The 26,571-nt window shown below is 41.5% G+C and overlaps 2 protein-coding genes and 1 long non-coding RNA gene across 13 annotated transcripts in view; 1 reads left to right on the plus strand and 2 right to left on the minus strand.

The window, feature by feature from the left end:
• CDCA7L (cell division cycle associated 7 like) overlaps positions 1-11,695 on the plus strand; it is a 64,591-nt gene extending 52,896 nt beyond the window's left edge. For all 8 annotated transcript variants that reach the window (XM_083578740.1, XM_083578741.1, XM_083578742.1 and 5 more), the window contains 7 exons: positions 249-632; positions 1,761-1,835; positions 2,861-3,046; positions 3,703-3,834; positions 6,944-7,093; positions 7,298-7,434; positions 9,274-11,695. In XM_083578740.1, coding sequence (XP_083434866.1) covers positions 249-632; positions 1,761-1,835; positions 2,861-3,046; positions 3,703-3,834; positions 6,944-7,093; positions 7,298-7,434; positions 9,274-9,304 — 1,095 coding nt within the window. In that variant the 3' untranslated portion in view covers positions 9,305-11,695. The remainder of the gene's footprint in view (positions 1-248; positions 633-1,760; positions 1,836-2,860; positions 3,047-3,702; positions 3,835-6,943; positions 7,094-7,297; positions 7,435-9,273) is intronic.
• LOC310745876 lies at positions 7,436-7,850 on the minus strand. The gene is made up of 2 exons (XR_014540416.1): positions 7,698-7,850; positions 7,436-7,648 (listed from the first exon to the last, which is right to left on the minus strand). It is a non-coding gene; the product is annotated as an uncharacterized lncRNA (long non-coding RNA).
• DNAH11 (dynein axonemal heavy chain 11) overlaps positions 9,337-26,571 on the minus strand; it is a 143,273-nt gene continuing 126,038 nt past the window's right edge. For all 4 annotated transcript variants that reach the window (XM_083578396.1, XM_083578397.1, XM_083578395.1 and 1 more), the window contains 9 exons: positions 25,963-26,190; positions 25,120-25,311; positions 17,685-17,804; positions 14,572-14,814; positions 13,019-13,201; positions 12,827-12,942; positions 12,289-12,401; positions 11,412-11,552; positions 9,337-10,717 (listed from right to left, as the gene is read on the minus strand). In XM_083578396.1, the coding sequence (XP_083434522.1) occupies positions 10,470-10,717; positions 11,412-11,552; positions 12,289-12,401; positions 12,827-12,942; positions 13,019-13,201; positions 14,572-14,814; positions 17,685-17,804; positions 25,120-25,311; positions 25,963-26,190 (1,584 nt within the window). In that variant the 3' untranslated portion in view covers positions 9,337-10,469. The remainder of the gene's footprint in view (positions 10,718-11,411; positions 11,553-12,288; positions 12,402-12,826; positions 12,943-13,018; positions 13,202-14,571; positions 14,815-17,684; positions 17,805-25,119; positions 25,312-25,962; positions 26,191-26,571) is intronic.

Here is a 26,571-nt window from a genome sequence, read left to right on the forward strand (position 1 = left end):
TAACATTCTTGGCCTTGTTTTGCTGCAGCACATACAAGGAGTGATGTGTCCCTATGCTAAAGGCTGTCTTGATTTACATGGAAGTTTGTCCATTTAAATTAAAAGTCAGACTACTTTTAAAAACATGCATTTTCAGTAAGGCCTGTGTAGAAATAATGAAAATGGTGTTTTTCATTCCTTAGTGGAACTGGAAATCATTGCATGATAGATGCAATTTTATTATAGGCTGTTTCATGCATTGTTTTTAGGCAGTGGAATCAGATCCAGAAAATGATCCATTATCCTTGATGGCGGCAGAAGCAGAAGAAGAAGTGGAGGCGGAGGAAGGCAGAGCAAATGCTTCCTCCAGGAGAAGTAGCTTTGGCCTCCGTGTGGCATTGCAGTTTCCTACCAAGAAATCTGCTGAGAAGAGGGCACCTAAAAGACGTTCTTCTAAGTTCTGCTTGATGGACAGTAAACACCCTTGCTCTCTTACACAAATAAAAAATAATAAAACTTGGAAAGTGGCAGATCAGGAAGCATCTTCAGGGTCGGAGGAAGATTCTAAAGAGGAAGATTCTAAAGAGGCATCAAATGAAAGCTCTAGTGCACTGCTTAAAAGAGCCATGAATATAAAAGAAAATAAAGCCATGGTAAGAACTGGGATGCAGGTGACATTGTCGTACACTAACTGTAAAAATATATTTCAACTGTCTTAGTTTGCACTAATAACGAAGAAGATGGAAGTAAATTGCAGGCTGCTACGGACGTGACAATTCTAGACCCAAAAGTATATGTATGTTTAAAATTTTAATTTGCCTTACCTTACTTTATCAGTGCGCAACACAAAACACATAGCCTATTATAGTCAAACTGAAAAAGCTTTCTGGAACAAAAATATGGGCAGGCTGCTCACAATATAAGCACCAATGCTATGAATGCCTAGCCCTATGCATGCTCAGGTCAGATCTCTCTAAAAGAAGGCACAAAGTACCTTGAATTGAATCTGAAAGCAACTGTTAATAGCAGCATTTGGTCATGCCACTGAACCACGGATAGGAAACTGGCATACCTTCAAAATTTGATGAATTTTGAAGATTTCCCATTCCTCTGCTAAAGTATGGCTGAGCAATATGAGAATGAGCCTTAAGTTTCTGGGCTCTCCAACTCTTTGCAGGTACTAACATCAGTAGATCAGAATTTTCTAGTTGTTTTAGATTAAGCACAGTTTGCAAAGTCAGCCAAATTCTAAACTCTGGCTACTCGAAGCCAGAGGTTAGTGAAACAAGCTGGCTTCATAAACGATGATTTGAAGTTGCTTGTTTCTGCTAACCACAGTTAGTCCATGTTTGGATGTCAACAAGCTAAGTTAATCTAAAACAGAAGAAAAACTTTTGAATGTTTTCTTACAGTGCAGGTGGGGTGCATATTCTGTGGCATACAGCTTTATTCAAAGGAAGCACCACATTACAGTATCTTCTTTCAAGTTAATGACAAAACCCAACCACACTGGATTAATATGTGGAGTCATTGCAATTTTGAAAATGTGCACTTTAATTTTGGTATTTTGAAAACACACTTTGAAACTGAACAGCTATAAACAGATTTACTTTCTTAAGATGTAGCATTACAGGACTTATAATTTCACATCAAAGAAACCATAATAATTTACACAGAGAAATGGAAAAACAAGGGGGGGGGAAAGAAAATTTCAAAGGACAATGCATATATTAAACATTTATCTATACAGAAGAAATTCAGTGTCATTTTTCTCATTTCAGCTTGCTCAGTTATTAGCGGAACTGAATTCAATACCTGACTTATTTCCAGTGAAAACCCCTACCTCAACTCCTTCGGTAAGTATCAGTAAATACTTTTGGGAAACCTGCAATGCACTGCTAAGATTGGCTGTGTGGCTTTCTTTCTGTATTTTCCAATAGGTGCTACCCCCAACCCCCAGTGATACAGTGCTGTTTAAGAACTGCTTCTTAGGAGACATTATGGACTTAGATTTTCAGGCCAACATTAAAAACAAATATCATGTCTGTTATGAAGTGTGTGCATACAGAAATACCAGCTTTTCCCTTCATATACATATGACTAGGAAATTATTGGGCTCTCACTAGTGTATTTTGTGACTTTTCCCTTCCAGTTACTATGCAATTGCATTCTTTCATAACCAGCTTTACGTTATATGCATTTATTCTGTTTAGGAGATTCAGGAAGAATAAATGTGTTTAAACCCCCCCTGCAAATTAACTGAAGGGTACGAAGAGCAACTTCGTACAGTTTTGTGCATCTCCTTTTTACACTACAAGAATTGCTACTGTAGCATTAACAGCCATAAGAAAAGGGCCAAGTTAGACATAATGATGAACACTGTGAATGGATCTCCATCTCAGACTTTTATAAAAGGCAACCATGGAGCAGTGGGATTAGCCCTCCCCCTCCTAGGACATTATCCTGTTGAATATATCCACTTATCAATTGGGGGGGACATGCAAATGCTGTTAGGCATTACATGTGTTTCCAGTTGGGGCAAATAGCAGCTTTGAAAAAGGAGAGCATGGCTGAAATGTTCAGTGGAGAAAGGGGTTAATCCCTTCCCCCAGGATCCCAGATCAGGATGGAGGAGTGCAGCTGCTATTTGTAGAAGTGTAAAATGCATTTGCGCTATTGTAGTTTGGGCCAAATAAGTTCATTTTATATGTGGAGATTGGCACTGTGGTATAAAATGAAGACCCTCAAAAGGGTGAATTTGGAAAGGTTAAAGAAGTTGCATCTATTCATTAACACAAACAGGTAAAGGCACTACTGCAGCTACATTCTACAAAATTAAAAAAGACCTATGGTGACTCATTAAAACGCTGTTTTTTTCTAGAAACAGAAGAAAACGCCAAGGAGAATGTTTTCAGAAGGCCAGATAGAGCGTCGAACAAACCCAACCAGAAATGCTCGTCCCCCAGAGAAATTTGCCTTGGAAAACTTCACGGCTTCTGCAGTCAGATTTGCAGAGCAGCTTAACAGTTTCAGACAACAAAAGCTCTTAAAGAAAAGACTAAAAGGGGTACATACCGGACTAGTTCAATTTTTAGTTTGTGTTGCTTTTAGAAACCACCTCACCTAACCCCAGAGTATTTTTGGTAACAAGGACTGCAACACTAAGGGGCAAAGCAATCCGAAAACAAGCCAGTATTTTGTTGCAGCCAAATAGAACAGGCTGTGGTGTGTGCTTGGTAGCAATTTGTGTTTGGTGCCTATGAAAGTATCTCTGGTTTGTAAATGGGTCTCAAAAGGTTGGAGATTGGATTAGTTCTTTTCGGGAGGGATTAGTTCATTTGTTTTTATTATAAGCTATAGAAAATAATGGATGCTGTAAATGACAAACCAGTATTATACATTATAGTAGATCAAATAGAATATTTTTTTCCCTATATGTAGTAAGTATTGTATTTTAAAGAAATGCAGTATGAATCCTAAAATACTGCTCATGAGGGGAGGGGGATATTCTACATTTTCGTAGCACAGTTTGGAATGGAATATCTATATCTATATGTAATGTGCACAAGATAGGAAAGAAATGAGACTCCTTCTTTCTAGAGTGATAAGGTTAGGAAGTGAGGCTGAGCTGAGCACAAAGAGTATAGGGAGGGTTTTTTGTTCTTAAAATAGTGGAGCATAAAGTCATTGGTTTAGAGACGTTGATGTGAGTTTCTTTCATAGAACGATTTGGGGACATCTAAAAGACGAAGATCATCAAAATACTGTTCAAACCGAACAGTTGAAGATATTACAGACGAAGATTTAGAAAACATTGCAATAACAGTTAAAGATAAAATCTACGATAAAGTCCTGGTAGGTGCATCTCTTCTTCTTGGGTTTGATGAAACTAATTTTTTGAGCACATGTAATGCTTGAGATTAAGCTATTTTGACTTCTTTAGTTTCTTTACATGGCGTTAAAATTTATGTAGTAATTAAAATGCCACAGCACTGTTTGTATTGATTTAGATGCGTCCTTTCCTGCTGACTGCATGTAGAAGACACCCAGTAAACAGTGGGATACTGTAAACCCACTTTTAGGAGGGTCATGTAGCACCAAACCAATGGTACCAGGCATCTCCTGAGCTTCTACCCTCGTTTATTTTTTGCCTTGCTGTCGGAAAAAGAATTTCTTAGCCTCCAGGCTTGGGGTGGAGGCTGTCGTGTGGAAGGATGTTCTAGGAAGTGTTGAATGATTATGAGAGAGCTTATTGCATAAATGGCTGGAGCTGCAAGGTATCTTCCCTCCCATTAGACCCCTAAATGTTAGCTGCACTCTCATCATGTTTTTGTGTGTGGACACTATGACAAAGTGCGGCAGAACAGACAGGGCAGGTCATGCTTCTGATATCCATCAATGGACTTGCCCACCTGGTCAGGGTATTAATAGAAAAACAATTGTCTTTTTATTAGCCTTTTTAAAATTTTTATTTTTAATTTCAAGTAACAAAACATGCCCATACAGGGAAACAAATTACCGTATTTTTCGCTCTATAGGACGCACCGGACAATAGGACGCACCTTGTTTTAGAGGGGGGAGAACAAGAAAAAAAAATCTCCCCCTCTCTGCCCAGCAGCCCTTCAGCGAAGCGGCAGGAGGCGCTGCGCAGAGAGGGGGAGAATTTCCCCTCTCTGGTTTTCCCCCTCTAAAACAAGGTGCCGTTTAAGGTGCGTTCAGTCGCCTTTAGGCGGCTACCTTGGAAGCCTGGAGAGTGAGAGGGGTCGGTGCGCACCGACCCCTCTCGCTCTCCAGGCTTCAGGTTCCTTTCGACCTGCTCTTTGGGGCTGGCGGGGGGAAGCCCACCACCAGCCCCAAAGAGCAGGTCGGGGAGCAAGCAGAAAGGCGCGCAGTGGAGAGGCTCCTGCCATAGCCGTGCGTCACCTCTCCAGCCGGGAGAGGGTCGCGGGGCTATGGCTTCTTTGCTCCATAGGACGCACACACATTTCCCCTTCATTTTTGAAGGGGGAAAAGTGCGTCCTATAGAGCGAAAAATACGGTGGTAGTTTTACAGAAAAGAAAGAAAAATAGTAGCTGATGTGTAGTTTTAGGCGTTCCAAGAAAGGCAATTGAATGTTGACATATATGTATAGCTTTTCGATTGGCTATGCACCAAATATCAAAGGAATTGTGTTTATGTAGTATGTTGTAGACTGATGTTTTCAAAGAAGGCAGTTTGTGTGGGTTTTGAGACATCCTGCTTTTATCAAAAATAATCATTAAGTACAAGATGTAAGTTACCACCTATTCCCGCTTTACCTTGTTTAAATGAATGCAGTAATATAAAAGTTTCATCCAGAAATTGTTCTTGTCAGGTATTGTGAACATAAATAGAGCATAATGTTGAACAGGAATAATCAAACAGACCTTTGAGGAAGATAAATCTTACATTAGGGTCACTTAGTATGTCTTTTAACTGAAAATCAAGTTTGAGAGAAACCCAGATTGCTGACCTCCCTGCATTTTGGAAGCACCTTGTGAGGTGTACCATTCCAACTCCGCTTTGGAGAAAGGATTTTGTATCAGTGTTTTTGTTGTTGTGTGTCTTGTTAAAGAATAAGGTTGGGGTTGTCTTGCTCTAAAGCAGACCATACCGTTTTAACTGGCATACCCAGGCCATTTACATTACATTACTGCAATTAAGTATGGCACTGTCAGAGGTGTAGCAAGGTCAGGTGGTATCCAGTGCAGATTTTTTTTGTCACCCCCCCTCACATTGGGGAGCTCGGGGTAGACTTGGGAGTCGTGGGTGCGTGGCGCGCACCCCCTCAGCGATGACACCTGGGGTGGCCCGCACCCCCCTTCCTACACCTCTGGGCACTGTAAAGTTAATTTAAAATTATGCAGCCTATACCAGACAATATCTATTATGCATCATAGTAATTTTGGTGTTACCATATTCCATCAGCACAAAATAAATACAGTGGTACCGCCGGTTGCGAACTGGATCCGTTCTGGGGGTCCAGCTGCATCCCGAAGTTTTCACAACTGGAGAGACCACTTCTGCGCATGCCGCGAAACACTTCTGGGTTTGCCGCTTTTGCAACCTGAAGTTTACGTTACCTGAGGTTCCACTGTATGCTTTGAATTCCCAAAAGGGAATAACTTCAACATTCAAACTCCTTCCCAACAGAATAATTCCTGCATATATTGGCTGAGAGTATAATAGTCTGTCTTTTCCTTCATGAGCCAAAGGCTCATGAGCTAGGGTGCAGTTGGAGGATGTAAACATTAACCACCTCCCCATAGAAGCAGAAAATGTTTTACATTATGCCGCTAACAAAATAAGAGAATAGCCCAGTTCTTGTCTGTTTTTGTTATAGAGCTCATAGCTCTTGGTAAGACTTAGTTGGTGATTTCAGTGGGACCGCAGACAGAGAAGTCATCTTTGTGCTGGTGGTTTATTCCCTTTTTCCCATTTGTTGACTGTCCTTTTCTGAATTCTGTCTCATCCCCTTCTCTCAGTTGTTTGATTGCAGTCCCAGTTGATTTAATACTTTTGTAGCTTCCGGTTGTGTGGAGACTGCTTTAGTTACTCCTTCATAAGTTTTTAGGAGTTTGAATGGGTAACTCCACCAGTACTTTATGCCTGTTTTACAGAGTGCTGTGGTGTAAATTTTAAGTTCACATCTGCATTGCAGCATTCCTGGGCAGAGATGTCTACCATTGAATTTTCTATTATCATTTTTTTTTTGCAGTGTTCTGAGCTTTTGATACAAGTCAAACTTTAACTTATGAAGGAGCTAAAGCGAACAATGATGTTTCTCATGGGCTTAGCATTTTTTTGTGTGGGGCAGGGGGTGGGGAGCCTAGTTGCACTAGCAGTAATATTGTGAAATTCTGAATTGGTTCAAGAAGTCTACCGTGTTTTATTTCCAAACACTGTTCCTTTATATAATTCTCTTTTTTACTGTGCTCATGCTAGGGAAGCACTTGCCATCAGTGTCGACAGAAGACTATCGATACTAAGACAGTTTGTCGTAACGAAGGCTGTGGGGGTGTGAGGGGACAGTTCTGCGGACCATGCCTACGTAATCGCTATGGAGAAGATGTGAAAGCAGCACTTCTAGACCCAGTAGGTATCTAAACTGTTCAGGTTGAGGGATATCAATGTATTGTCAAGCTACTTAAATTATGGGAGCTCTCGTAGATGCATTGCTAGCATACGAGTCTTAAAAAACATGATATCCTTGTGTCTCTACCTCCCTTCCTGTTTCTGTGCTAAGCCAGAGCACCTATATTTGTTGACTAAAATAATTAATGCCCCTTTCTCTCTAAGGACTGGTTCTGCCCTCCGTGCCGTGGGATCTGTAACTGCAGCTACTGTCGCAAACGTGATGGTCGTTGTGCCACAGGAATGCTCATTCACTTGGCAAAGTTTTACGGTTATGATAATGTAAAAGAATATCTCGAAAGGTAGGAAGCTATTGGAATTTTATATCAGTGGTATGCATCCAGATTTTGTTTGGATTTACACAGGTGATAAAAGCTGTAAGAAACTGAAACACAGAAGTACACGAGGAACCACTGAACTTTGGTATTTTGGGAATATGGCAGGTAACAAAGAACTTCCCAGTCCGTAACTGAACTATATGTGTTTCATAGTCTGTTCATTACATCCCAAACAGAACTTATCCACCCCACATGATGAGATGTGATCGCTTGATGTGTAGAGACACACTCATCTCAAAGCATGAGTTCTGCTTTGGAAGTACACATAAGCATGAGTTGCTTGTGGATTTTCCATAAATTCTGAAGTTAGCCTACTTATCTGAATGTCTATTTGTGTTTGTACCTAATACTAGATAACTCATCTTGAGTAGAGGTACCATATTTTTTCGCTCCATAGGACGTACCTTGTTTTAGAGGGGGAGAACAAGAAAAAATATTCTCCCCTTCTCTGCTCAGCACCCCTTCAGTGAAGCGGCAGGAGAAACGGAGCCCCTTCCATTTCTCCTGCCGCTTCGCTGAAGGGGCACCGCGGGAGTTCCCGCTGCGCTCTGGAGGCTTCAGGCGAGAGGAGTCGCTGCTCACTGACCCCTCCCGCTGGGCTCCGGAGGCTTTGGGTTCCTTTAGACCTGCTATTTGGGGCTGGCGGGGGGGGGGGAACGCTGCTTTCTCCCACCACCAGCCTCAAAGATCCCTGAAGCCTTCGGAGCGCAGCGCGAGTTCCCGCTGCGCTCCACAGGCTTTGGGTTCCTTTTGCTGAAGCCGGGAGAGCAAGACTCTCCCAGCTTCAGCGAAAGGAACCCAAAGCCTGTGGAGTGCAGCGGGAACTTGCGCTGCGCTCCGAAGGCTTCAAGCGGCTATCCCTGAAGCGCCAGGGGAGTTGGTGCACACCATAGGATGCACACACGTTTCCCCTTAATTTTTGGAGGGGAAAAAGTGCGTCCTATGCCGTCCAACTTGGCCTGTGGTTTGTTCAAGTCCTCCACTTTCCTGATTCAGTATTAGAAAATCAAGAAATGGCTATAACCTTTTTTCCCTTTGACAGAAATGAGTGAAAATTTCAGACAAAGTAGCTCTTCCATTATGGAGAAAGCCTACCCAATTAGAGACAAATAAGTCTAGGGGCTTTTGCGCTGAGCACCTTAAAAATGGTGTGTGTGCTTTTTAAAGGCACTGACTATATAACTTGTTATTTTGGAAATCTGCAGACAAGTTGCCCTTCTGAGGGAATGAATCCAACCAAATTTTAGAAGGATGGCTGAAGTGCTTTTCCTGCAAGGGCAGCCTAGGAAGGAACCCAGCCCTGCGAGGCACAGGAGAAAGCTGTCACCTCCTCCCGTGCCTGCCTTTGCTGAGGCAGCCCCATGAATGCTCTGTTCATGCAGCTGCCGCCTTGGCACGGGTGGGCAGGCGGCCTCTTCCTCCTGGGAGAAAGGGGGAGCCTGCCCAGCTGCCCCAAGGTAGTTGAGGCACAGGTGGGTGGCTTCATTAAACTGCTCCACTGAGGGGCATGCACTTCAGCAGAGCAGTTTCATGAAGCCCCCGCTAACTGAAAGTGGGGGAACTTGATCAGCTGAGAAGCGGACTGTTGAAGGAAGGCTGCTTCTCAGCTCATCAAGTCTAAGGGGGGGCTTTGTTAAACGGCTCCACTGAGCTGCATGCCCTTCAGTGGTATGGTGGCAGAGGGATGCGGGAGCAGTGGCTGCTTAATCCACAATATATCACCATCACGCTCTGCCCCTCATACATCACCCAGGCCTACTTATGACTACATAAAACAGTTCCATTCTGCTTTTTCTTTTTCAGCTTGCAAAAACAACTTGCTGAAGATGATTGAAAATACCAGATTGCAAACCTTCTCAACTTGTCTTTTCTTTTTGTACTTAATCAGAGTTTTACTACAATGATGTTTATAAAATATAGGACAGAAGTCATTACTTTTAAAAATAGATATTGTACATATGACAAAGATTTCTCAGGAAAATACCTGCTAAAGGAATCTGTGTTGTGCATTATTTGTCACAGTATGCTGCAAAAAACTTTGGAGACTAAAACAGCTTCCATTCATTACTATGGAGGTTTTTTTGCTGCTTAGAAATAGACTCCAGCTGCCAATGGTTTAATATTCTACATAGGTGCAAATAGCTGCAGTCTATTGCTTTTAAAAAAGGGATGAAGCACCTGTATTACTTTTGTTGTTGGACTACAACTGCCATAATCCCTGACAATTGAGTCAGGAGTCCAGCCACACAGTAGGGCCACAAGTATTTTAGAAACAGTGCTAGAGCAACATATTATTTGCCAGAGGGAGAATTCCTAGAATCCTACTGTTTATTATTTCAACTGCAACAAATCTCTTTGGCATATTAGTTAAACTAAACCTACCCCAAAATATTAATTCCCATATAAGTAGGTGTTACTTCAAAAGCTTTTAAACTCCTGGGGGCCACCGTTCCAAGTTAGCCTGCACCTACACACCATAGCCAGGATATGCATATCCTTCTACACAGTCACGTGCATGCAGGTTGTGAGAACTGCAAAAGGAGATCGAACGTGGTGCAGACAGGCAGTACATTGGCTGTTGCAGCAAACTGATTGTGGCAATAAGATGACTACTTTATACACTGGAGTATTTAACCTAAGGTTTATTTTAATATATTTTTATATTGATGTTAAAATGATCAGGACAGCACATTTCTTGAGGTACACATCCTTTAAAGATTACTTTTTTTTGTACCTCTGCCTACAAACGATGTTTCAGGTGTAAGTTGCACACACCGTTAAATTACTCATCTGCTTTTGAGATGTCTAGCTGTAGGTGCATTTTTATGTTCTGCATATTAGAGAGCTTTGATATTAAGCAGTGTGTCACTATCCCCTAGGGCTGCGTGTGATAACGCCAAGCAGTAACAGAGCAATATACATGATATTTCAACATGAACAGAGCTCTCCTGCTCAAACTCTTATACCGTAGCAAAGGCTGGGCTAGAATTTTGTGCCTGCTAAACTGCCAGAAGCAAGGCTACTCCGGCAAGCACCCACTTAGCTGGCTTTTCTTTGCTTTTGAGGTTAAAAGTCCAGACATATGTAGGCCCTCTAATTTTCGTTTTATAAACTGGGCATTTATAAATGTTTTTCGTTTCTTGCCTGTCTGCTGGGATGGCTCTTACAAAGATGACTGGCATTGCTGGAGTCAACTCCTTTAGTCGGGCTTCAGCTATGACTCCAGCTTGAATGTCCCATCTAGCGCCTGTAACCAGAGAAACACAGTTTTTTACTTAAATTTTAAAAAGAGTAGTTTAAGAGAATACCATTGAATGTATCTCTGGGGGTTATATCACTAGTATAGTAAACACAGCCATAGCATAATGCCAGGCATGTGCTGACTCGCAGATTTTTGGAATACTGTAGAGAATATTGGGAGTGTTTATATCTTCAAGTAAGGACCTATAGAATTGCGTGGAAGGTATCTCAGCTAATATAAAATGCTGCATAATCGTAGTGGATTTAACAATAAAACAGTAGTATGTAATTTTGTTCTGTAAGGGTAGCCAGTGTGGTGCCTTCTATCATTCATGACCATTCTGGGTCATTAATTGCCAGAGGGCACAATAGTGGCTACCTCTGGTATAAGACATCTGGTATTCTGTTGAGACAGTGGGTCAACCTATTGAGTGTGGCTTTTTCAGAGAAGATTGCTAGCACCTCATTTCATGTAAGCTTTCAAAATTGGAACAGCAGAAAAGAATATAAACTTGATTTCTCACTCCTTTGTACCATTTGGGCTGCACAGCACCCTTGAAGGAAAAAGACAAGTGTTTAGACCTCCATCAACTGCAACATTGGCACTTGTTGTATACTTTCATTTTCTGTGTCTGACCCATTTCATGAGTGGGTGCCTAAATCTACATTTCATTTTTGCTTACCGACTCTAGTAAACTTACCTTCCATAAAAAGACCAAATATATATGCCCCTTCCCTTGGTGGATGACCATAGTCCTCTCTACTTTTTTTGGTAACGTCCGTAGTCAGACACATCTTATCCAGAGACCAGTTGTTCTTCCGTGCCATGCTTTGCATAATGGCTTTCAAGGGGAAAAATCATTGGATGTATCATTTTATGGCTAAAAACTATGACTGTGGGTGGTGTGGGGTAATCTTAAACATAGCAAAGAACATATAATTAACCTAACTCTGCTGCAAGAATAAATCCACATTTTCTTAAAAATTTAGGCCTATTGTTGTTTTTTTTTGTGTGTCACAGATTTTTGCAGAAGCAATGTATTCCCACTGAAATAAAATGATCCTAGATGCACAGTCATTTTGCAATCTAGTTACATGCTTTCTACAGAAGTGAACTGCTAAACTTTTCTCGATTGTGGAAATAGTATTGTAATTAATAGAACCTAATTTAATATAATTTTAGTGCATTTTTAAGATATCTTAAATTATGCTTCCATCCTGGCTCTCATCCAAGTACTGATAAGGCCCCATGCCTGCTTATTATATTCAGCCGCGTTACAGCTTTTGATACTTCTAGATCGTGCTATCTCAAGTATTACTTAAAGCATTGCTGATTCAGTATGTCACTCAATTGTCAGTGCCTTGACTTACAGCATTTTAGCCCTGATGAGAAAGTTTTATAATGAAGTGCTCTCATTTGTTCCATCTGTAATACACTAGCACTTCATATTCATATTTCTTAAGAGCTAGTTACATTGGAAATTCCACAAAGGTAACCCTCAGTAAGCCATTATATAAAAATTGTAGCCCTACTGTGCAATCTAATTTACTTGACCTTTATAAGTCAATAGTACATACCAGTCAAAAAAGACTGAGGGTTAAAGAAGCCAGAAAGCCACACCACTGCAGGAAGTACTAGATCTTGTGTCCAGATATCAAGTTCTCGGCATCGCATGAGAAGGTCGTTAAACCTGAAGGAAAAGCAGCAAAGGGATCAACGTGTCATGAGAAGTGATAATTTAAAAAACAAAATTGTGATTTGCTAGCCTATAATCTATAGCCTTTGGTTGGTGGATTATTATTACTTCTCTTAAGGGATTGTGCTTTCATGGCAGACATGAAACTAATGAATGGGGCAACCGTGCCCTCCTTTTGTATCTTTACCCGAGATGTAAGAATGCAGTCTTTCAATAATAATTGGAGGTACCCACATCCCCTGACTTTAGATGTATCCTGGAGAAAGAGGCCTCCACCCTCTTAAATCCTGAAACATTCATGATTAACATCAAAATGACACTGCTATGCAGTTATTGGTCAAACATGCTCAGTGTTTAATAGAATTGGAATCCTTGTTATGTGTAAGACAGGTAAAGTGAATGACTATGATTGAACATACCATTGGGCAAGGCTGTAAGTGGATGGATAAGCCAGTTTGGTCCATGCATCTGGTACCAGGTCATAAAACAGTGATGACTGCACAGCTTCCATGGTAACAGAAAACGTCAGCTCACCCTAGACATTTGGAGGGAGAAAAATTAAATCCCAAGTTCTTTTAAATACGTTTTCATAATAAATATATTTCTCTTACTTTGAGACCGAGGTCTAGTTGTTTAAGCGACTTCCGTATCTCTTGAATGAGAATGTTCATCCTCTCACATTCTTGAAAACAAACAAGAATGTAAGGGCTTCGTATAGTAGACTTTTGCATTATTTCAGCCATGTTAAACTCCTCTGGCAACTTCTCCAGAATTTCATCCAGGACATTCTTCACCTTGAAAAATAAATGCAAAGCAAAATCACCAGTTGCTTGACCACATGTACGTTCCCTTGAAAGTCCCTCCAGTATGTGCCCTGCAAGCCACTTGGTGTGTTTGTTTAATATTTTGCTGCTGCTAATGCCCAGCTACCTCTGAATCTTTGCTACATTGGCAGAATTCTTGCACAACACCAGATATAACCAACTCTGTAGAACAGGTTGTTGATGCTAGATGGGTGGAGGCAGAAGTTAAAGGATATTTATTTGCAAAATTTATATATAACAAACATTTAAAATGGTTTACATAAAGCAACATAAATAAATCTTACCTGCTTTAAAACAAATATATGCATTAACATGTCTGGGTAGGCTTGCCTAAACTAGTAAGCTTTTAGCAGGCACCAAAAACATCACAGCAAAGATGGCCTGATACTAAGAGGGACTTTCAAAGAGTAGAGGTGGTTGCACTGAGAGATTGATTCGTGGCAAGTACAGAATGCCCATTATGTGGCATGCTAAAAGTGCCAGTTCGGCATTTAGAAGGGGGAGAACAAGCTAAAAAAGAGAAACTTGGATTAGTGTGTCCCAATTTCAAATTAAATTGTCTTCAATTTAATTTATAATTCACTCATCACTCATGTCCTCTAATTCTGCAGTGTGGTATTGATAGATGCCACACTTAAAGAAGCAGGCCTCTCTACTAGCCAAAATGGAGTCTGCAAATGTACAAACCCCTTCAATTATGCTAAGTAGGTATTTTTCCTTACTAAAAGCTGTGTTTCCTAGTAGCTTTCTGTTTAGCTATGCATTATTCTGCACTACTGTAGAATCATAACCAGGGCCTTTGAAGGCTTATACACATTATCCTCCCCTCCCATTCCACACAACTGGGTGTTGAAGGGCAGCACCCTTTTCACACCCTTTTCACCCTGTTATGCTGTTATGATAGCATAACAGAAGGTGAAAAATTACTTGTAATCATCCTGGGGTCTTTGTGAACTGGGACTAAGAACACATGGATTGTTCACTTGCATTTCCTTCACTTGAGGGGGCAAGGCCACACCACCAACATAGGACTAGCACTTCTCACAGGAGAAGCACTCCAACTGAAAAAAAATGTGATCTAAAAACCAATGGCCAATGTACTGTCAGTGCTGAGCTGAATTTTCCTGTGTTGAAACCTGTTTTGGTTTTTAATTAAGTCTGGCTGGAACCCGGGGAAGGAGGGAATCGCAGAGATTGTTGTACATTCTTTATGACCATAATGGCAAAACGTTTTTGCCCAAAGGTAAGATTCAGTCAAGCTTCCTCCTACATAGCAAGCCATGTATTGAGGTCAAAATAAGCTTATGGAACTAAGATTTTGCAGTGCACCATAATCTCACCTTTTCTTCTACTGACTGTCCTGATACCTCTCCAGCAAGTAGATTTCTGGGTTGCATTTCCAAGAGTGTTTTGAAAAGGTTTTCTGACAGAACTGTCAAGAAATCTATCTCAGCATTCGGGTGAAGACCATACAGTACAGGGTTTTCAAGTGGAAGCATTTCATCTATATATTTGTGGTATCCTGAGTAATCCAAATTGGGAGGAGCAAGGAAACCTGGAGCCAATGCAAAGTCGCCTTCAAGCTGTAGTTGATGGGAGGGAGGGGAAATAAATGATGTTGAGTATTCATTTTGCATATTTCAGACAATCTGGTCTTTAAAAACTCAAGATGTCTTTAAGCAGAGTCAATTCATGGGACACACCTTTGATGACAGCAGCAGACTAAGAAACAGATTAAACACAGGGCTGGATTCAACTCAATAGTTGTGCTAGTGGGAGTTACTGCAATGAATCCTGCTCGCACAATGGAGCTTTCCCTTGTCCTCCCCATGTGCGCCCCACAATTGGCTCTGAGGGATTGCAAAAATCCCCAGAACAGCAGGGGCGGTGGCAGAGAAGAGGGGAAGAGATATGCTTGTTCTGATGGAATGACATTACTAGCATGATTCTGAATTCCAACCCTAATTTCCCCACCCCCTTCTCCATGCCACAGGAACTTCTGGTCCAAGTTTTTCAGTGCTTATGCAAAACTACCACCTATGCACAAGAGGAAAGAATAAGAAAACTTGGGGTAATTTTTAGATTGGTCCAGGGAAAAAACCTGGGGGGGGGAGGGGGGAGAGACCAACTCAAATAGCCCAATGATGACTCGATATCCATGGAATGTTTATGCGGGGGGTGACAACCAGGAACTAGGAGGAGCTGAATAGACTGGCTTGAAAGAAGTGCGTGCATGAAGGCAGGTATGCCCAGCGGGGCCTGCCACAGCTGCAGGTAGAACCAGCCACGGGAATGTCCGGTGGGCAAGCTGCACCCCTCTTGAAATTCTTGGGGGGGGGGGCTGACCAGGCTCTAATTCTGTTGGCACAGAGGATCCCAAGTTTGCTGAGGGAGAGAGTGGGCTCAAGCTGTTGAAAACAAATGTTCTAAGCAAAACTTAGAAGTCTACAAACCCTATTCTACCATAGATGCATGGGAACTCCACCTGTTATGGCTGTGAAAAAATGTGTATATTTGATGTGTTATACGTGCATTTTTTACACAGCTATGTACGGTAGATGCTTTCAGGAAACCTGGCTCTGTCAGGTTTCTCAAAGACATCCTCACATTATGTGCTTGCTGATGAGAAACCCCAGTATTTTCCCACTGTGATCAAAATGCACCTGTCTGCATGGCCTTGTGCATGTAGCGCGTCTGCAGTCTTATCCCTAACAGGAGTGTAGTAATTACCAATCTGCAGCAGAACTGTAGGGTGCGAGCATATAAAGGGAAAAACAAAAAAAGTCAACCCAACATTTCTGGGTTGGTTTTTGTGTGTGTGTGTGTGTGTGTGTGTGTGTTTTATAAAAAAAACTTACAGTAGGAATTCCTTCAGTTTTGAACCTGCATTTTTTGAATATTTTGAAAGAAGAATGTTTTCCTTATCGTCAATTCACACTTTGTGTAAACCTTTTATATCTGCTATAATTAGGGCTATTTTATTACTGAAGGGTACAATCCTATGGATCCTGAGAAGGTACCCATTCTCACTTTGAACAGCTTAGGACAAGGCAGTTCAATCCCTTCCACCACCCAGCGGCTTTGGGTTAAAATATTTAAGGCTGCAATCCTGCCTTTCTATCTAGCCATCAATCAGCAGTGTTTTATTTGGTTAAATACATGCCTAGTCCCATTTAGGTGCTTCACAAAATGCATGATCTATTGACTACCTTAATGATTAAATGCAACTTTACCCTGTTAACAAATGCAAATAAATACAGACACATGCCAGATCCCAGTTAAGCATAAAACTAAGACAAATGTGGTATATCCATTGGCCATTGCTTACGTTTACCTTGCCTGTCAATGAAGGAATTTTTGTTTCTTTTGGTGTGCTTTGCAGGAGACCATTGTCCAATTGAACTGAAATGAATTATCTTGTTTCTGAATATGTAAGTAGACCTGCACCTAGGGTTAGTTAACTAAGAGCACCTAATTCCCACCATTTCTTTCAGGTTCTGTACCTGTATTTGACACACATCTGAATGAAAGTTCAAGCTTTTGAAGGTTAATGGACTGCCTGGTCTAGAAATAGTAATTCTTATCCATGGGCTAGATGCAGAGGAGGTACCAGCGGAATAAGCTTCCCACATGCCCCCATGACCTTAACTGTCATTTAGAGAAATCAGCTTCCATGGAGGTCAGAAGTACAGTAGTGTTTATCCTTCCCATCTCCATGGTAACTCACTCCCGGGTCTTCCAATTGACTTCCAATTGTGCTAAACTGAATGTGGCTTTGTGACACATGAAAACCTAGTCATTACAGAGTGAATAGATGCAAGCAAACTCACTTCACTTCAAACCACTGCACACACTTCCAACTGCGGAATCAATGGGGGGAAATGGAATGTCCTTAGGGCTATCTGTGTTGCATAGCAGAAATGATCTTTTGATGCTCTACTTGCCATCCCCTACTGCCTCTAGATAAATGGTTAACTTTTGGAAAAGACAGAACAGCTAGGTTGCTATTCCATCTGGGCATTCTTAAACCCCAGTGAAACTGATTGCGTTATGTAGAAATGATTCTGGCCTAGATTACACTTTTGTGCCACAACCCTGAGTACACTTACCTAGAAATAAATTCCATCAAAACCATGTGTATTTACTTCTAAGCACACTTAAGATTGTGATGTGCCTTTTAAGACCAGGATGTATTGCTTGCCAATGTCGCTAATGCAAGTGGAAGAGAATCTTCGTTGGAAGGGACCTCAAATGGTCTGACAAGCTGCCAGTGCGGGAAATCTACTGCTACAGAATCCCTGGAAGGTGTCTCTGCTGAAAAAATCTCTTAACAAAAGTGCCCACCACCTCCTGAGGCAGTCTGTTCCATTGTTGAACTGGTCATGCTGTAAGGAAGTTCTTCCTAACATTTAGTCTACAAACTTTTTCTCATCTCCCCCAATCTATACATTACCAGAGAAGGCTTCATAAATTCTTCTAAATACGTGCGGCAGAGTCTGCGGTCCCAGTCATCAGTGATGTGTCCACCGTACATAATTTCACCAAAGAGATAACGCAAATCTTCCCAGGGAACCTATGGAATACAATGGAATATGTAATTAAAGAACCAGTTAGCTTTCTAAGGAGGACACAGCAAAGTCACTTGGCATAGCTCTGGCATAATAAAACATGGATTTCATCAGCACGAAGTGTATCGTATTATCCCAAGAGTGGTGTGTGTGTGTGTGTGTGTGGTTACAAGCACATAATCATAATGGGACCACTGACACATTCTGCTGCCATTGGTAGGTGTGTGTGCTTAAATGAAATAAACACAGGTAGAACAAAAACAAAAATGGTCAAGAGTGGAGCCCAGTGGCTGCGAAACTCAATAAAAATTAAAACTTTTCAAGGCACCTGATTCTATCCTCTTTGCTTTCAGTTAAGAAAATTGCTTCCTTTCCCAGTGATAATTAAGACAGCAAAGCTACAATGATTGTGTCGCATCAACTACTGCTGCAGGGAATTATAACTTGCTCATCATAAAAGTGCACAGAATTGTCACTGGCTGTACCTTTTTTTTCATTTTGCAGCCATTGCTTAGAATTTTGCTCTCCACTCTTCCCATGTGTAACGCAATTCAGCTGAGAAAGTGGACTCTAATCCGCAGAAGCTTATACAACAATAAATTCTGTCAAGTCTTTAAGGTGCTACAAGACTTCATTGTTTTCCTGTTTCAGAAGAAAGCTGTGTGGCTGCAGCGGGTTCCTTTGAGAACAGTGACCATGCTTGAGTAGTATGCTAAACCATCGTATAGCAATATGTGCACAAACAGAAGAGAACTGTGAGCTGAGCTTGTGCTTTCCTTCCTCACAGCCAGGAGGCAGATTTTGGGAGATTTTTAATTGTTTCCCTTCAAGTCAGCTGGTTTGTTGCATTGCCAGCACCAGGGATTGCAGTTTATTCCCAACTCTGGTTTAGTTCAACAAGTCATCTTCCACTGGCTTGTTTTGAAATCAACCAGTTAGTGATCAACCAAGATTCCTGGTATGGACAACAAGACAAGTCGAATTTAAGGGAGCCTAGGTTGGATGGCTGGAGATTCTGAAGTTCTCTTTGAGGGTTGAGGCATGGCAGTGGAGAAGCTAGATGTTTGCTACAAGTCCTTCTTGCTAAACCATGTCCATGCACACCTCAACTTGCTAAACACAACAGATAATCCCTCACCATTAGTTGTTTTGCCTGGATTGATGGAAGCAGAAACCCAAAACTACTGGAAGGCACACAATTGGAGAAGGTTGGTTTGGCATGATGTGTGGACATAGCCACTATGTAAGATGTGACATGTACACAAAAGCTCATACCAATAACAAACTTAATTGGTCTCTAAGGTACTACTGGAAGGATTTTTTTAATTTCAAGACTAACATGAGAATTTGTTTTTCTTATTATGCTTTGTAAAATAAATTTCAGAAGTTAACATGGATGCTTTGTCCTTCAAGCTTTTCCATAACACTTTATGCCATTTTATACTAGATCTTGCACACTAAATCCTACTATACCATTACCACCTAATCCAGACAATCTACCCCCACCCCAAATAATCCCTACTCATGCAGTTGCTTGCTTAAGTTGGAAAGACTCTGGTGCTGGAGTTTATTCTGGACCAGCAGAAGACTACTGGATTAGGTAGATTGCTTTAGTACAGAGCAAAGTTCTCCAGCTTTTCAGAAATCAATAATAAAAGACTGAAGAAAGTGCAGTCAGCCATCCCAAAGGTCTCGTGGCCTTTGTAAAAGTAAGCAGCAAATGCCCCGAGGGGGCAAAACTACACAGAAGGAAATCTGTAAAGTGAAATTGATCATGTAATTAGAGAAACAAGTTTAATAGAGAAGATTTGTACCAGCCACATTAGGGCTTCACAAAGTTATGCATTAGAAGTAGGCTGCACTATATTTAGTAGGCTCCAGTAGCATGTTTTGTAACCCTACTCTGCAATACAGTAACTGCCTAAAATGCATGTATTAGAAAAAAGTAAAAGGCAGTACCCCTTCATGGATCACTGCCTTGCCGTGGCGAAGGGGCTTGAAGAACTCAGAGAAGCTATGAACTATGCCGAGCAGGGCACCCAAGATGAACAGGTCATAGTGGAGAGTTTTGACCAAACGTGATCCACCTGGAGGAGGAACCGGCAAGCCACTCCAGTATCCCTGCCAAGAAAACTCCATGGACAAAGACAACAGGCATATAAAAGTTATGACGCTGGAAGATGAGCCCCTCAGGTCGGAAGGCGTCCAACATGCTACTGGGGAAGAGCGGAGGACAAGTACAAGTAGATCCAGAGCTGATGAAGCGGCTGGGCTAAAGCCGAAAGGACGTTCAGTTGCGGATATGCCTGGAAGCGAAAGGAAAGTCCAATGCTGTAAAGAAAAATATTGCATAGGAACCTGGAATGTAAGAACCATGAACCTGGGTAAGTTGGATGTGGTCAAAAATGAGATGGCAAGAATAAATATTGACATCCTGGGCATCAGTGAACTAAAATGGACAGGAATGGGCGAATTCAGTTCGGATGACCATCATATCTACTACTGTGGGCAAGAAACCCGGAAAAGAAATGGAGTGGCCCTCATAGTCAACAAAAGAGTGGTGAAAGCAGTACTGGGATGCAATCTCAAAAATGATAGAATGATCTCGATACGAATCCAAGGCAGACCTTTTAACATAACAGTAATCCAAGTTTATGCACCAACTACTGGTGCTGAAGAAACTGAAATTGACCAATTCTATGAAGACTTACAACACCTTATAGAAGTGACACCAAAGAAGGATGTTCTTCTCATTATAGGGGATTGGAATGCTAAAGTAGGGAATCAAGAGATAAAAGGAACAACGGGCAAGTTTGGCCTTGGAGAGCAAAATGAAGCAGGGCAAAGGCTAATAGAGTTCTGTCAAGAGAACAAGCTGGTCATCACAAACACGCTTTTCCAACAACACAAGAGACGACTCTACACGTGGACATCACCAGATGGGCAGCATCGAAATCAGATTGATTATATTCTCTGCAGCCAAAGATGGAGAAGCTCAATACAGTCAGCAAAAACAAGACCTGGAGCTGACTGTGGCTCGGATCATCAGCTTCTTATAGCAAAATTCAAGCTTAAACTGAAGAAAGTAGGAAAAACCACTGGGCCGGTAAGATACAATCTAAATCAAATCCCTTATGAATACACAGTGGAAGTGAGGAACAGGTTTAAGGATTTAGATTTGCTAGACAGAGTGCCTGAAGAACTATGGATGGAGGCTCGCAACATTATACAGGAGGCAGCAACGAAAACCATCCCAATGAAAAGGAAATGCAAGAAAGCAAAGTGGCTGTCCAATGAGGCCTTACAAATAGCGGGGGAGAGAAGGCAAGCAAAATGCGAGGGAGATAGAGAAAGATACAGGAAATTGAATGCAGATTTCCAAAAAATAGCAAGGAGAGATAAGAAGGCCTTCTTAAACGAGCAATGCAAAGAAATAGAGGAAAACAACAGAATGGGAAGAACCAGAGATCTGTTCAAGAAAATTGGAGATATGAAAGGAACATTTCGTTCAAAGATTGCCATAATAAAGGACAAAAGTGGTAAGGACCTAACAGAAGCAGAAGACATCAAGAAGAGGTGGCAAGAATACACAGAGGAATTATACCAGAAAGATATGGATGTCTCGTACACCCCAGGTAGTGGGGTTGCTGACCTTGAGCCAGACATCCTGGAGAGTGAAGTCAAATGGGCCTTAGAAAGCACTGCAAATAACAAGGCCAGTGGAAGTGATGGTATTCCAGCTGAACTATTTAAAATTTTAAAAGATGATGCTGTTAAGGTGCTACACTCAATATGCCAGCAAGTTTGGAAAACTCAGCAGTGGCCAGAGGATTGGAGAAGATCAGTCTACATCCCAATCCCAAAGAAAGGCAGTGCTAAAGAATGCTCCAACTACCGCACAATTGCACTCATTTCACACGCTAGCAAGGTTATGCTTAAAATTCTACAAGGAAGGCTCAAGCAGTATGTGGACCGAGAACTCCCAGAAGTGCAAGCTGGATTTAGAAGAGGCAGAGGAACCAGAGACCAAATTGCAAACATGCACTGGATTATGGAGAAAGCCAGAGAGTTCCAGAAAGACATCTACTTCTGCTTCATTGACTATGCAAAAGCCTTTGACTGTGTCGACCACAGCAAACTATGGCAAGTTCTTAAAGAAATGGGAGTGCCTGATCACCTCATCTGTCTCCTGAGAAATCTCTATGTGGGACAAGAAGCTACAGTTAGAACTGGATATGGAACAACTGATTGGTTCAAAATTGGGAAAGGAGTACGACAAGGCTGTATATTGTCTCCCTGGTTATTTAACTTATATGCAGAATTCATCATGCGAAAGGCTGGGCTGGATGAATCCCTAGCCGGAATTAAGATTGCTGGAAGAAATATCAACAACCTCAGATACGCAGATGACACAACCTTGATGGCAGAAAGTGAGGAGGAATTAAAGAACCTTTTATTGAGGGTAAAAGAGGAGAGCGCAAAATATGGTCTGAAGCTCAACATCAAAAAAACGAAGATCATGGCCACTGGTCCCATCACCTCCTGGCAAATAGAAGGAGAAGAAATGGAGGCAGTAAGAGATTTTACTTTCTTGGGCTCCATGATCACTGCAGATGGTGACAGCAGCCACGAAATTAAGAGACGCCTGCTTCTTGGGAGGAAAGCAATGACCAACCTAGACAGCATCTTAAAAAGTAGAGACATCACCTTGCCAACAAAGGTCCGTATAGTAAAAGCTATGGTTTTCGCAGTAGTGATGTATGGAAGTGAGAGCTGGACCATAAAGAAGGCTGATCGTCGAAGAATTGATGCTTTTGAATTATGGTGCTGGAGGAGACTCTTAAGAGTCCCATGGACTGCAAGAAGATCGAACCTATCCATTCTTCAGGAAATCAGCCCTGAGTGCTCACTGGAAGGACAGATCATGAAGCTGAGGCTCCAATACTTTGGCCACCTCATGAGAAGAGAAGACTCCCTGGAAAAGACCCTGATGTTGGGAAAGATGGAGGGCACAAGGAGAAGGGGACGACAGAGGACGAGATGGTTGGATAGTGTCTTCGAAGCTACAAACATGAGTCTGACTAAACTGCGGGAGGCAGTGGAAGACAGGAGTGCCTGGCGTGCTCTGGTCCATGGGGTCACGAAGAGTCGGACACGACTAAACGACTAAACAACAACAACAACAAAAGGCAGTAAAGTGGCACATGAGAAGTACAATGCAGAAAAGGAGAAAAGTACTAAGGGGCAGTGGTTTGGAACAGACAAAGATGAATCGTAATGAGAAATGAAACCTAGTCTAGTATATATTGCTTAAACAAAACTGCAAACTAAGGCAGTAATCCTATAGCAACTTACCTGGGAATAAGTCCCAGTGAATTTCTGCATAGACAGGACTGTGCTTGTAAAACCAGTTTTGCAGTCATTAACTGTAAAGTTGGTGGGCTCATTCCAATGATTTGGCAGCAAAATACGACCACAGACAAACAAACTGAAGTTTTCCAAATATAGGAGGGAACTAAGGGAGCCAGATGCAAAAAAAAAAAAAGGGGGGGGAGCAGGCCTTCTGCACCTTTAATAGTTATGGAGAAGAGGGAAGTGCATGTCGCTTGTCCTGACAAAGTACACCTGCTGAAACTCCCTCTTCTATAGAGTTATTAAAGGAGCAGGATCCCTGTTTACATGTGGCTACCCTAGAGGGAACCCAGAGATACAAAGCAATAGACGGCATGGGGAGATGCTGCTGCTCACTTGACCTCCAATCAGTTGCCTTGCTGCTACTTACTAGCAGACAGAGAAGGGGGGTGAAGCGGCAGGGAGGTCAGCACAGTGCAAAGGCGCTGATGGAGACAATCTGACATGCATTGGTTCAACTTCCTTTCCTCTGCCTTCTAGTAAGCAGCAGCTACATGACTAATCAGAGGTCAGGTGAACAGCAATGCCCCATCATTGTCAGTTACTGAGTATATGTCTTACTAAGTAAGAATATGTAAGGGGAAGGGGAAAAGGTAAATGAGGACTGTAAAAATTATCCATTATGCTTTGTGTTCTCCCCATGCTGGACTTGTGGAAGGACTTTGGGTGGATAATTTTGTTTAGCTTTCCTTCAGAGGGCAGGCCAGGCCCAAATATGGCTGCTGGCTCACTAAGTTCAGGGGATTTGAGACTAAAGGTAGAACAGTTTGGATGAGTGAGACCCCTGACCAGGCCTGGCTGCCTTGGTCAGAGTGAGAGAGAACCTTCATGACCACAACAGCTTAGGAACCAATTAAGGATATTTTCCCACTTGCCTCCTGGTTCATAGGGATGTTCGAAAAAATTGCAATGTTTTGCATCAAGTCCCATGTGCATCACTATAGAATAAAACGCTTATTGAAATGGTGACACCGAATATCATTTTCACAAAATAACCGATTCACAGTAGATATCCAGTTTTTTTATTTATCTAATCTGGAAAAGCTAGAAATTGCAGTATTCCGATTCATACTGCAATTGCAAGTAAGCAAGTAGCACAAAACTAATTCCCAGGCTAGAGTGAGAATACTGGATAGCTTAATTACTAACCAAATTGCATGTGCCTAAGTGCAAGTACCAACCTACTAAGTCTTTGCTAGACTTAGAAAGTACTAACCTACCTTTGCTACATATGTGAGTAATTGATTTAATGAATGGTAACACCTGAATGGTTTTGCATCTTCCGATTGGCAACCAATCTCAAAACAGAGTAAATCATTCATCTAGCTTTAAACTTGAACTCAAGGGGAACATTCCTGAGAAAGTCACAACAAGGTGGCCTCCTTAATACATAACAACGACACATGAAGGAAATACACCATTATTTATATATGTGACGTGCTGTAAATTGCTTCCATCATCAGAATTAATTGTAGTGATTATTAATGCAATGTTATGAACTGTCAGGACTGCTGTATGTAATTACAGTTGTGCAAAATGCTTCATTACCTGCCTAATGAATTTGGCATATATGCACATGTAAAGCACTGTTTTCGTTAACATAATGAAGGGCATATTTATTTATTTATTTATTTATTTATTTATTTATTTACTCACTTACTTCCTTACTTACTTTAGTAAACCCACCAAGTGTGCAACTGGTTCAACCTATGTTATGAAATTTAAGCATCTTCTGTGGAAAACCTTTGATCTGCCCAATTTGTATACCCAACAACAGATACACATTTCAACCATTTCACTAAAGAAATATATTTCACCTTCCCTTGTTCACTTCTAAAACTAAGGAACACAAAACAAAAAACATCACCACCATCTTGGCCAGAAGACACTTGGTCTCCAAGTTGTTACCTTAGAGTTTGCTTCCAGGTAGTTGTAGAGGACATTGACACAAATGGTGAGATCTCCTACGTTAAAAGGGTATCTTCGATTCCATCCTTGAGGTCCAAACTTGAGTCTCCCAGCAACACAGGTGTGAAAGTAGCAGAGGGAAAAGAAGATACTTTTGAACTCTTGTTCCCGGGTACACAGTTCAAGTGTATCCTGTTAAAACAAAGGACTATGAAAAAACAACAGTATTTCTATCACATCACCAACAAGCTTTAGAGACGACAACTGTAGTTTTCTTACTAGAATTAATGACACCTAAACAGCAACAATAAGAATCTATTAATATTTTCATCTTAGCAAAAGGTAAAACTGAAAGTAAGTTTGCAGGACCAGCAAAAAAGGGCTACACCTCCTAAGATGGGCACTCCATTCTTGCTGCCACCCCTCTTATTACTGCCTGTTCCTCCTCCCAGCTGTTGTCCCCATTCCTCCTCCTTTCAACCCTCATTAGTTTTTTTTTCTGATTTCTGGTTTGTGGCAACAGCACTGGTCACTTCTCTGTTGCCACTTCCTCCCTGCCTTGTCACGAGAAAGGGCAAACGGGGTCGTTTCCCAGAGAAAGGCATTTGTGACAAGATGGCCGACAAGGGCGCCTGCAACGCCACAGACAGAAACCTTGTTTAAAATTCAAACAGTGTTTCTTACACTTTTACAACCAAGCAGTATATAAATTATATCAAATAAATAAATTTCTAAACCCTACAATCCAATGTGGTAGGCAGTGCAAGTGCTCCCCCCTCACCCAGAATGCCGCATTCTGAAGAAGAAATAAAGCAAAACTACCAGTGAACATTTTCTCCTCACCTGGTCAAAATTATAGAGAGCAGCATGAAGATTTGCCAGCATACCAGTAGGGGGCTCATTAATAATTTTAATACTGTTCTCTAATATTCCTTGAGGTATGACATGTTCTTCAGGACTTGGAGCTGGTTCTGCACTTATAAAGACACGGTAGTCGGGGTGACTTTCTCTGCTGTGTTCCTCCAGTAGCTTCTCTAATGTCCCTAGCCATTTGACTACGAGGTGTATGTTCTGTTTGAGAGAATGCAAAACTTCAATTATAAGAGCAAGTTTATTATTTTAAATGTAGCTTTCATTATCTCAGTTGCATAACAAGAACAAAACAGCTAATACTCCAAATATGATTTAATTCTAAGTTTCAGAGAGGAGTAAAAGATAGAGACTTTATTTTAATATGTTACATTAGGAAGGACTTCATTATCTCTAGGTGCTATTAGGCCTTGATTTGCTAAGCACTAGCATATATAAATCATGTCAACTATAACCACCCATGCACTTAAGCCTGCTAACTCTCTCCAGAGCTCAGATAATGTTCAGTAGGATTTAGGAACGCTGGGACGATTAACAAAAGCGACAAATCAGAAGCTGAAAAAAGTACTAATGTCTGACTGC

Source organism: Podarcis filfolensis, assembly GCF_964270895.1.
Source record: "Podarcis filfolensis genome assembly, chromosome: 12".
In the NCBI taxonomy this organism is placed as follows: Eukaryota; Metazoa; Chordata; class Lepidosauria; order Squamata; family Lacertidae; genus Podarcis; species Podarcis filfolensis.